Below are 12500 nucleotides of genomic sequence, written 5' to 3'. Positions count from 1 at the left end.
CTCCCTTCCTGTGAAGGACTAGCGTCTCCCTTCCTGTGAAGGACTAGGGTCTCCCTTCCTGTGAAGGACTAGCGTCTCCCTTCCTGTGAAGGACTAGCGTCTCCCTTCCTGTGAAGGACTAGGGTCTCCCTTCCTGTGAAGGACTAGCGTCTCCCTTCCTGTGAAGGACTAGCGTCTCCCTTCCTGTGTCTGGTACGTCATCTGAGTGAGGAATATGAAACTTCCATTACAGAGAGCTAGAAAACATACATATGAAAGGGGAAGGACGGAGAAGTGAAGAGTCTCTGACTCATCACTCCCTCCCTCACTCATCACTCACTCCCTCCCTCACTCATCACTCACTCCCTCCCTCTAATACCTTGCCTCTGACAGACGCTTAGCTGGCCTAAAATACTGACAAATGAAAGGGGGGAATGAAGGGGCTCAGATTCCTCCCTCCCCCCTAACTCCCTCCAGACAGGCCAGTAAATTACCAATGGATCAGTCCATCTTAGACTGATGGGAGACTGGAAGACTGGGCCACTCCAGTCTAAGTCCCACTCTCCCATGAAGGGCTGGACCCAGTCACTAGTGGACTATAGAACCCTCCAGTCTGACTCTCCCATGAAGGGCTGGACCCAGTCACTAGTGGACTATAGAACCCTCCAGTCTGACTCTCCCATGAAGGGCTGGACCCAGTCACTAGTGGACTATAGAACCCTCCAGTCTGACTCTCCCATGAAGGGCTGGACCCAGTCACTAGGGGACTATAGAACCCTCCAGTCTGACTCTCCCATGAAGGGCTGGACCCAGTCACTAGTGGACTATAGAACCCTCCAGTCTGACTCTCCCATGAAGGGCTGGAACCAGTCACTAGGGGATCCAGTCAGTAGGGGATTCAGTCACTATGGCATCCAGTCACTAGGGGACCCAGTCACTAGGGGATCCAGAAGTAGGGGATCCAGTCACTAAGGGATCCAGTCACTAGGGGACCCAGTCACTAGGGGATCCAGAAGTAGGGGATCCAGACACCAAGGGATCCAGTCACTAGGGGACCCAGTCACTAGGGGATCCAGTCACTAATTGATCCAGTCACTAAGGGATCCAGTCACTGTCACTAGGGGATCCAGTCACTGCTAAGGGGAGGAGGAGCTTTCAATATGTCCCCTGCTAAAGGGAGGAGGAGCTTTCATTATGTCCCCTGCTAAAGGGAGGAGGAGCTTTCATTATGTCCCCTGCTAAAGGGAGGAGGAGCTTTCATTATATGTCCTGCTAAAGGGAGGAGGAGCTTTCATTATATGTCCTTCTAAAGGGAGGAGGAGCTTTCATTATATGTCCTGCTAATAGTAGGGGGATGTTGGTAAAAATCAAGCTAGGTTCACAGGGACCCCAAGCGTCCCAGCCCAGTCCAGTCTGGTCCAGTACAGCTCCCTTATTGTGCGTGTGCTGTGGAATGTCTGGATTGTGCTGAGTGGGCCAAACCCAGCCAAGGACAGGGATAGTCTGATCTAGTCCCACTCCACAGCAGGATCAACTGGAACGTGATGCTCAGTGTGGAAAATATTGTCCATGTGAATGTGTGGGTTGAACATGTACTGCATGATGGTAGCTAGATTTTCATCTTTTCATGAATGTTCCACAAGGTGTAACCATTTACCATGTATCAAGTCAATAGTAAAATTCCTATTGTCACTGTGTTTCATCTTGTAAAGAGTATTTACAGTAACTACTTAAGTTTGGGATTGTTGAAATCAAAGTTTTTAAAAGGAACAATGGACTGTTCACCTAAAGGCCAAGCAAGCAGCCCACTTCTTCTTTGTCTGAGCGTCCTCTCCCTTCCACTTTCCCATTCCCTCTCCACCCTCTCCTCTCCTCTGTTCCATCTCTCTCCACCCTCTCCTCTAGACATTCCCATTCTCTCTCCACCCTCTCCTCTAGACATTCTCATTCTCTCTCCACCCTCTCATCTAGACATTCCCATTCTCTTTCCACCCTCTCCTCTAGACATTCCCATTCTCTCTCCACCCTCTCCTCTCCTCTGTTCCATTCTCTCTCCACCCTCTACTCTAGACATTCCCATTCTCTCTCCACCCTCTCATCTAGACATTCCCATTCTCTCTCCAGCCTCTCCTCTAGACATTCCCATTCTCTCTCCACCCTCTCCTCTAGACATTCCCATTCTCTCTCCCCCTTCTCCTCTAGACATTCCCATTCTCTCTCCACCCTCTCCTCTAGACATTCCCATTCTCTCTCCACCCTCTCCTCTAGACATTCCCATTCTCTCTCCACCCTCTCCTCTAGACATTCCCATTCTCTCTCCAGCCTCTCCTCTAGACATTCCCATTCTCTCTCCAGCCTCTCCTCTAAACATTCCCATTCTCTCTCCACCCTCTCCTCTAGACATTCCCATTCTCTCTCCAGCCTCTCCTCTAGACATTCCCATTCTCTCTCCACCCTCTCCTCTAGACATTCCCATTCTCTCTCCACCCTCTCCTCTAGACATTCCCATTCTCTCTCCACCCTCTCCTCTAGACATTCCCATTCTCTCTCCACCCTCTCCTCTAGACATTCCCATTCTCTCTCCACCCTCTCCTCTAGACATTCCCATTCTCTCTCCACCCTCTCCTCTAGACATTCCCATTCTCTCTCCACCCTCTCCTCTAGACATTCCCATTCTCTCTCCCCCTCACCTCTTCACTGTCCCATTCTCTCTCCACCCTCTCTTCTAGACATTCCCATTCTCTCTCCACCCTCTCATCTAGACATTCCCATTCTCTCTCCACCCTCTCCTCTAGACATTCCCATTCTCTCTCCACCCTCTCCTCTAGACATTCCCATTCTCTCTCCACCCTCTCCTCTAGACATTCCAATTCTCTCTCCACCCTCTCCTCTGCCCCATTCTCTCTCCACCCTCTCCTCTAGACATTCCCATTCTCTCTCCAGCCCCTCCTCTAGACATTCCCATTCTCTCTCCAGCCTCTCCTCTAGACATTCCCATTCTCTCTCCACCCTCTCCTCTAGACATTCCCATTCTCTCTCCCCCTTCTCCTCTAGACATTCCCATTCTCTCTCCACCCTCTCCTCTAGACATTCCCATTCTCTCTCCACCCTCTCCTCTAGACATTCCCATTCTCTCTCCACCCTCTCCTCTAGACATTCCCATTCTCTCTCCAGCCTCTCCTCTAGACATTCCCATTCTCTCTCCAGCCTCTCCTCTAAACATTCCCATTCTCTCTCCACCCTCTCCTCTAGACATTCCCATTCTCTCTCCAGCCTCTCCTCTAGACATTCCCATTCTCTCTCCACCCTCTCCTCTAGACATTCCCATTCTCTCTCCACCCTCTCCTCTAGACATTCCCATTCTCTCTCCACCCTCTCCTCTAGACATTCCCATTCTCTCTCCCCCTCACCTCTTCACTGTCCCATTCTCTCTCCACCCTCTCCTCTAGACATTCCCATTCTCTCTCCACCCTCTCCTCTAGACATTCCCATTCTCTCTCCACCCTCTCCTCTAGACATTCCCATTCTCTCTCCACCCTCTCCTCTAGACATTCCCATTCTCTCTCCCCCTCACCTCTTCACTGTCCCATTCTCTCTCCACCCTCTCTTCTAGACATTCCCATTCTCTCTCCACCCTCTCATCTAGACATTCCCATTCTCTCTCCACCCTCTCCTCTAGACATTCCCATTCTCTCTCCACCCTCTCCTCTAGACATTCCCATTCTCTCTCCACCCTCTCCTCTAGACATTCCCATTCTCTCTCCACCCTCACCTCTAGACATTCCCATTCTCTCTCCACCCTCTCCTCTAGACATTCCCATTCTCTCTCCACCCTCACCTCTAGACATTCCCATTCTCTCTCCACCCTCACCTCTAGACATTCCCATTCTCTCTCCACCCTCTCCTCTAGACATTCCCATTCTCTCTCCACCCTCTCCTCTAGACATTCCCATTCTCTCTCCAGCCTCTCCTCTAGACATTCCCATTCTCTCTCCAGCCTCTCCTCTAGACATTCCCATTCTCTCTCCACCCTCTCCTCTAGACATTCCCATTCTCTCTCCACCCTCACCTCTAGACATTCCCATTCTCTCTCCACCCTCTCCTCTAGACATTCCCATTCTCTCTCCACCCTCACCTCTAGACATTCCCATTCTCTCTCCACCCTCACCTCTAGACATTCCCATTCTCTCTCCACCCTCTCCTCTAGACATTCCCATTCTCTCTCCACCCTCTCCTCTAGACATTCCCATTCTCTCTCCAGCCTCTCCTCTAGACATTCCCATTCTCTCTCCAGCCTCTCCTCTAGACATTCCCATTCTCTCTCCACCCTCTCCTCTAGACATTCCCATTCTCTCTCCACCCTCACCTCTAGACATTCCCATTCTCTCTCCACCCTCTCCTCTAGACATTCCCATTCTCTCTCCACCCTCACCTCTAGACATTCCCATTCTCTCTCCACCCTCACCTCTAGACATTCCCATTCTCTCTCCACCCTCTCCTCTAGACATTCCCATTCTCTCTCCACCCTCTCCTCTAGACATTCCCATTCTCTCTCCAGCCTCTCCTCTAGACATTCCCATTCTCTCTCCAGCCTCTCCTCTAGACATTCCCATTCTCTCTCCACCCTCTCCTCTAGACATTCCCATTCTCTCTCCACCCTCACCTCTAGACATTCCCATTCTCTCTCCACCCTCTCCTCTAGACATTCCCATTCTCTCTCCACCCTCACCTCTAGACATTCCCATTCTCTCTCCACCCTCACCTCTAGACATTCCCATTCTCTCTCCACCCTCTCCTCTAGACATTCCCATTCTCTCTCCACCCTCTCCTCTAGACATTCCCATTCTCTCTCCAGCCTCTCCTCTAGACATTCCCATTCTCTCTCCAGCCTCTCCTCTAGACATTCCCATTCTCTCTCCACCCTCTCCTCTAGACATTCCCATTCTCTCTCCACCCTCACCTCTAGACATTCCCATTCTCTCTCCACCCTCTCCTCTAGACATTCCCATTCTCTCTCCACCCTCACCTCTAGACATTCCCATTCTCTCTCCACCCTCACCTCTAGACATTCCCATTCTCTCTCCACCCTCTCCTCTAGACATTCCCATTCTCTCTCCACCCTCTCCTCTAGACATTCCCATTCTCTCTCCAGCCTCTCCTCTAGACATTCCCATTCTCTCTCCAGCCTCTCCTCTAGACATTCCCATTCTCTCTCCACCCTCTCCTCTAGACATTCCCATTCTCTCTCCACCCTCACCTCTAGACATTCCCATTCTCTCTCCACCCTCTCCTCTAGACATTCCCATTCTCTCTCCACCCTCACCTCTAGACATTCCCATTCTCTCTCCACCCTCACCTCTAGACATTCCCATTCTCTCTCCACCCTCTCCTCTAGACATTCCCATTCTCTCTCCACCCTCTCCTCTAGACATTCCCATTCTCTCTCCACCCTCTCCTCTAGACATTCCCATTCTCTCTCCACCCTCTCCTCTAGACATTCCCATTCTCTCTCCACCCTCTCCTCTAGACATTCCCATTCTCTCTCCACCCTCTCCTCTAGACATTCCCATTCTCTCTCCCCCCTCACCTCTTCACTGTCCCATTCTCTCTCCACCCTCTCTTCTAGACATTCCCATTCTCTCTCCACCCTCTCATCTAGACATTCCCATTCTCTCTCCACCCTCTCCTCTAGACATTCCCATTCTCTCTCCACCCTCTCCTCTAGACATTCCCATTCTCTCTCCACCCTCTCCTCTAGACATTCCCATTCTCTCTCCACCCTCACCTCTAGACATTCCCATTCTCTCTCCACCCTCTCCTCTAGACATTCCCATTCTCTCTCCACCCTCACCTCTAGACATTCCCATTCTCTCTCCACCCTCACCTCTAGACATTCCCATTCTCTCTCCACCCTCTCCTCTAGACATTCCCATTCTCTCTCCACCCTCACCTCTAGACATTCCCATTCTCTCTCCACCCTCTCCTCTAGACATTCCCATTCTCTCTCCAGCCTCTCCTCTAGACATTCCCATTCTCTCTCCACCCTCTCCTCTAGACATTCCCATTCTCTCTCCACCCTCTCCTCTAGACATTCCCATTCTCTCTCCACCCTCTCCTCTAGACATTCCCATTCTCTCTCCACCCTCTCCTCTAGACATTCCCATTCTCTCTCCACCCTCTCATCTAGACATTCCCATTCTCTCTCCACCCTCTCCTCTAGACATTCCCATTCTCTCTCCACCCTCTCCTCTAGACATTCCCATTCTCTCTCCACCCTCACCTCTAGACATTCCCATGCTCTCTCCACCCTCACCTCTAGACATTCCCATTCTCTCTCCACCCTCTCCTCTAGGCATTCCCATTCTCTCTCCACCCTCACCTCTTTACTCCCTCTTTGCCTAATTGTGAAACTCCAGCACAATGTTTTATTGACCCAGTCCAAACCAGACCAGACCAGACCAGAGCAGACCTGGCAGTACTAACAGCCCCACTTCCTCCTCCACCTCTTCCACCTCTTCCTCCTCTTCCTCCACTTCCTCCTCCTCTTCTGCCTCCTCCTCCCCCTCCTCTTCCTCCTCCTGCACTTCCTTATCTCCCTCCTCCTCTTCCTCCTCCTCCTCTTCCACTTCCTCCTCCACTTCCTTATCTCCCTCCTCCTCCTACACCTCCTCTTCCTCCTCCTCTCCCTCCTCCACTTCCTTATCTTCTTCCTCCTCCTCCTCCTCCTCCACTTCCTCCTCCTCCTCCTCCTCCTCCTTTTTAGATCTGTAAATCAAACAGTGCTTCCACTGTCTTCCCCAGCTGAGCTGAGTGACCTCCACACTCCACAGACATGGTCCTGAGGTAACAATAGAGAACCCCAGCAGACAGACTGAACTGTGGGTACTAGCCACTACCCTCAATACATTTACATTTTAGTCATTTAGCAGACACTCTTATCCAGAGCGACTTAAGGTTAGTGAGTGCATACATTTTTTATATTTTTCATACTGGCCCCCCGTGGGAAATGAACCCACAACCCTGGTGTTGCAAACGCCATGCTCTACCAACTGAGCTATATCCCCTGCCGGCCATTCCCTCCCCTACCCTGGACGACGCTGGGCCAATTGTGCGCCGCCCCATGGGTCTCCCGGTCGCGGCCGGCTACGACAGAGCCTGGACTCGAACCAGGATCTCTAGTGGCAAAGTCTTAGACCACTGCGCTACTCGGGAGATACACCTCTCCCTTTCTTCCAGCCCTGCGGTCTACCTACCAGTGGCATCATATGAAGTCAGAGGCAGTCGGCTTAGTTAGCCTGGTCACAGGTCTGTTTGTGCTATCTTGCCAAACATGACACATTCATAGGTTGAGCTAAAGACTCCAATGAGAGAGCAAACAATAAAAGGCTAGATCACGTATCCTTCACAGGTCCCTCTTACTGATTAAAATGGCTATCCTTCACAGGTCCCTCTTACTGATTAAAATGGCTATCCTTCACAGGTCCGTCTTACTGATTAAAATGGCTATCCTTCACAGGTCCCTCTTACTGATTTAAATGGCTATCCTTCACAGGTCCCTCTTACTGATTAAAATGGCTATCCTTCACAGGTCCCTCTTACTGATTAAAATGGCTATCCTTCACAGGTCCCTCTCACTGATTAAAATGGCTATCCTTCACAGGTCCCTCTTACTGATTAAAATGGCTATCCTTCACAGGTCCCTCTTACTGATTAAAATGGCTATCCTTCACAGGTCTCTCTTACTAATTAAAATGGAGTAGATTTTTCTTCTTCTGAGTTTATAATAAGGTTTATTTGATCTTTGATCTGCAGCAAAAAGCTGAATTGCAGAATTACAGACATAAAATACAAAAATTAAAAAATGACATTGAGAAAAATGCCGATTTTGGTGAGGCCAGCCCCAACACAACCGATAAGAGTTGGGCTCTATGGCCCAAAGAGATCTGGGACCAGGCTTGGGTTAGAATAGGTGGTTGAGTCTAAGGTGATTTAATGAAGGGTTGTGTCAAAACAGTTTGACTGGTCGGTCTTCAGTTGAAATCCATACAACATTCTCCATTTTGTTTGTTTGGCCTCACAATAGCAGGCATTAGTACTTTAACAATATCAGTGTTATACACAATGTGATGCTGCACTGACATAAATCTAGTGTTATGGAGAGATATGTTTATAAACACTAATTATAATGCAGACGTTTTTGTAAATACATAGATTTGTAATGAGGACAGCGTGCTTGTTAGCACACTAATTCACTTTAGACTTGAGGATTTGGACGGTAACAGACTTGACCGATTTAATCTGAATTTTTCAGCTTCATCTACACTCAGAGAAAATAGGGTTCAAAGGTTATTCAGATCTACCTGTAAACTAACCCTTTATGGTTCTAGGTAGCACCTTTTTAAGGAGTGTATAACTCAGCCTTCCTCTATTTCCCAACGTTTCATATTTTGTTGTGCGACTGTGACTCCAGTGTGTCTGCGTTTCATCAAATATGAATCAGTGGGCTCAAAAAACGCCACGGCAGAAATCAAGGCTTTCTGCACCAACAGATTCATATTTGATGAAACACAGACACACTGGGGTGACAGGGTCACAGTCACACAACAAACATATGAAACCTTGGGAAATAAGCAGTTCGTTTCTGACTTCCTTTGAATCTGTGGGTGCAGAAAGCCATGGCAGAAACGAAGACCACTTTCACCACCAACAAACACACAACTATCTTTAACCACGCTGCTCCTTCATTGGTTCTGGGAGGTTTCAGAAGGGATTTTACAGGAACATCAACATTTCCTTTAGTCCATTTTCCTCTAAATGGAGGGAGAACCCCTCACCCTGACGGGTTCAGGGTTCAACAAGAGGTCACGGGTTCAGGCGTTCAACGAGAGGTCACGGGTTCAGGGTTCAACAAGAGGTCACGGGTTCAGGGGTTCAACAAGAGGTCACGGGTTCAGGGGTTCAACGAGAGGTCACGGGTTCAGGGGTTCAACAAGAGGTCACGGGTTCAGGGTTCAACAAGAGGTCACGGGTTCAGGGGTTCAACGAGAGGTCACGGGTTCAGGGGTTCAACGAGAGGTCACGGGTTCAGGGGTTCAACGAGAGGTCACAGGTTCAGGGTTCAACAAGAGGTCACGGGTTCAGGGGTTCAACGAGAGGTCACGGGTTCAGGGGTTCAACAAGAGGTCACGGGTTCAGGGGTTCAACGAGAGGTCACAGGTTCAGGGTTCAACAAGAGGTCACGGGTTCAGGGGTTCAACGAGAGGTCACGGGTTCAGGGGTTCAACAAGAGGTCACGGGTTCAGGGTTCAACAAGAGGTCACGGGTTCAGGGGTTCAACGAGAGGTCACGGGTTCAGGGGTTCAACGAGAGGTCACGGGTTCAGGGGTTCAACGAGAGGTCACAGGTTCAGGGTTCAACGAGAGGTCACGGGTTCAGGCGTTCAACAAGAGGTCACGGGTTCAGGCGTTCAACAAGAGGTCTCTGAGCTCCACAGAACTGTTTTTTCTACGTAGAGGAAAAACAACAGCAAGATAATAGGTATGAGGTACGTCTTGTTATTGTGCGGTTATGTCGTTCTCCCCTTTGTCTTGTTAGTAACCAAGTGGTTCTATCAATCTAGGAAATAGTGATGACTTAAAAAACTCCAATAAACTAAATACCGTACCGTGAAGTTTTGTGAGACTCCATTTGACGTAATACCGTACCGTGAGGTTGTGAGACTCCATTTGACGTAATACCGTACCGTGAGGTTGTGTGAGACTCCATTTGACGTAATACCGTACCGTGAAGTTTTGTGAGACTCCATTTGACGTAATACCGTACCGTGAAGTTTTGTGAGACTCCATTTGACGTAATACCGTACCGTGAAGTTTTGTGAGACTCCATTTGACGTAATACTGTACCGTGAGGTTGTGAGACTCCATTTGACGTAATACTGTACCGTGAGGTTGTGAGAGACTCCATTTGACGTAATACCGTACCGTGAGGTTGTGAGACTCCATTTGACGTAATACCGTACCGTGAGGTTGTGAGACTCCATTTGACGTAATACCGTACCGTGAGGTTGTGAGACTCCATTTGACGTAATACCGTACCGTGAGGTTGTGAGACTCCATTTGACGTAATACCGTACCGTGAGGTTGTGAGACTCCATTTGACGTAATACCGTACCGTGAGGTTGTGAGACTCCATTTGACGTAATACCGTACCGTGAGGTTGTGAGACTCCATTTGACGTAATACCGTACCGTGAGGTTGTGAGACTCCATTTGACGTAATACCGTACCGTGAGGTTGTGAGACTCCATTTGACGTAATACCGTACCGTGAGGTTGTGAGACTCCATTTGACGTAATACCGTACCGTGAGGTTGTGAGACTCCATTTGACGTAATACCGTACCGTGAGGTTGTGAGACTCCATTTGACGTAATACCGTACCGTGAGGTTGTGAGACTCCATTTGACGTAATACCGTACCGTGAGGTTGTGAGACTCCATTAGACGTAATACCGTACCGTGAGGTTTTGTGAGACTCCATTTGACGTAATACCGTACCGTGAGGTTGTGAGACTCCATTTGACGTAATACCGTACCGTGAGGTTGTGAGAGCCGGTGACCGCGCTGCCGTCTTCCAGGTAGTGTGTTTCTGTGTAGTGACTCGCAAACAGACCACTAGAAATAAGACACAAAAAGAGCAAGAGTTAAAAGAAAGGAATCTCAAGAGGACAACTCAGAGTGAGGAACACATTAGACAGAGGGCTGGGAGAGGAGAGGAGAGGAGAGGAGAGGAGAGGAGAGGAGAGGAGAGGAGAGGAGAGGAGAGGAGAGGAGAGGAGAGGAGAGGAGAGGAGAGGAGAGGAGAGGAGAGGAGAGGAGAGGAGAGGAGAGGAGAGGAGAGGAGAGGAGAGGAGAGGAGAACGAGCTGGGAGGGGAGAGGAGAGAGGGCTGGTAGGGAGAGGAGAGGAGAGAGGGATGGGAGGAGAAAGGGCTGGGAGGGGAGAGGAGAGAGGGATGGTAGGGAGAAGAGAGGAGAGAGGGATGGGAGGGGAGGGGGGAGGAGAAAGGGATGGTAAGGAGAGGAGAGGAGAGGAGAGGAGAGGAGAGGAGAGGAGAGGAGAGGAGAGGAGAGGAGAGGAGAGGAGAGGAGAAAGGGCTAGGAGGGGAGAGGAGAGGAGAGAGGGCTGGGAGGGGAGGAGAAGAGAGAGGGCTGGGAGGGGAGGAGAAGGGGCTGGGAGGGGAGAGGAGAGAGGGCTGGTAGGGAGAGGAGAGAGGGCTGGGAGGGGAGGGGGGAGGAGAGGGCTGGGAGAGGAGAGTAGAGAGGGATGGGAGGGGAGGAGAGGAGAGGAGAGAGGGATGGAAGGGGAGGAGAAAGGGCTGGGAGGGGAGAGGAGAGGAGAGAGGAGAGGAGGGGGGAGGAGAGAGGGCTGGTAGGGAGAGTAGAGGAGAGAGGGATGGGAGGGGAGGAGAAAGAGCTGGTAGGGAGAGGAGAGGAGAGAGGGATGGGAAGGGAGAAAGGGCTGGGAGGGGAGAGGAGAGGAGAGAGGGGGCTGGGAAGAGACGCTGAGAGGGGAGGGCTGGGAGGGGAGAGAGAGAGGGCTTAGAAGGGAGAAGAGAAAGGGCTGGGAGGGGAGAGGAGAGAGATGCAGGCCTCCTTATTGACCCTATAATTTCTAAGCAAACAGCTCCTATAGAGCTAAATTTGTATGGAATTTTTACATTTACATCATTTAGAGGACACTCTTATCCAGAGCGACTTACAGTTAGTGCATACATTATAATTTTTTAAATTTTCATACTGGCCCCCCGTGGGAATCGAACCCACAACCCTGGCGTTGCAAACACCATGCTCTACCAACTGACCTACATCCCTGCCGGCCATTCCCTCCCCTACCCTGGACGACGCTGGGCCAATTGTGCGCCGCCCCATGGGTCTCCCGGTCCGGCTGGCTACGACAGAGCCTGGATTCGAACCAGGATCTCTAGTGGCACAGCGGCGACCACTGCGGCGACCACTGCGCCACTCGGGAGGTCTGCCTATCCATGTGAGAAACACAGACTCGGTCTCGACCTTTAAGTCTATACTAAAGACTTATCTCTTCAGTTCGTCCTATGATTAAGTGTAGTCTGGCCCAGGGGTGCGAAGGTGAATGGAAAGGCACTGGAGCGACAAACCGCCCTTGCTGTCTCTGCCTGGCCGGTTCCTGTCTCTCCACCTTATTCTCTGCCTCTGACCCTGTTACGGGGGCTGAGTCACTGGCTTACTGGTGCTTTCCATGCCGTCCCTAGGAGGGGTGCATCACTTGAGTGGTTTGAGTCACTGACATGATCTTCCTGTCCGGTTTGTCGCTCTCTCTGGCTCGTGCAGTGGTGGAGATCTTCGTGGGCATTACTCAGCCTTGTCTCAGGGTAGTAGGTTGGTGGTCTGTTGATATCCCTCTGGTGGTGTGGGGGCTGTGCTTTGGCAAAGTGGGTGGGGTTATATCCTGCCTGGTTTGCCCTGTCCGGAGGTATCGTCGGACGGGGC

General features: G+C 50.6%; 1 protein-coding gene across 1 annotated transcript in view; it reads right to left on the bottom strand.

Annotated features, from left to right (window-relative positions):
- Positions 1 to 12500, bottom strand: part of LOC311124369 (disintegrin and metalloproteinase domain-containing protein 12-like) — a gene marked incomplete at both ends in the record, with an annotated part of 45868 nt that overhangs the window by 28915 nt on the left and 4453 nt on the right. Inside the window, one exon of the mRNA XM_084198532.1 lies at positions 10570 to 10648. Within this exon, the coding sequence (XP_084054658.1) occupies positions 10570 to 10648 (79 nt within the window). The remainder of the gene's footprint in view (positions 1 to 10569; positions 10649 to 12500) is intronic.

Source organism: Coregonus lavaretus (assembly GCF_964263955.1).
Source record: "Coregonus lavaretus genome assembly, contig: HAP1_SCAFFOLD_3046, whole genome shotgun sequence".
NCBI classification, from domain to species: Eukaryota; Metazoa; Chordata; class Actinopteri; order Salmoniformes; family Salmonidae; genus Coregonus; species Coregonus lavaretus.
This window is presented reverse-complemented; position numbering and strand designations above follow the sequence as displayed.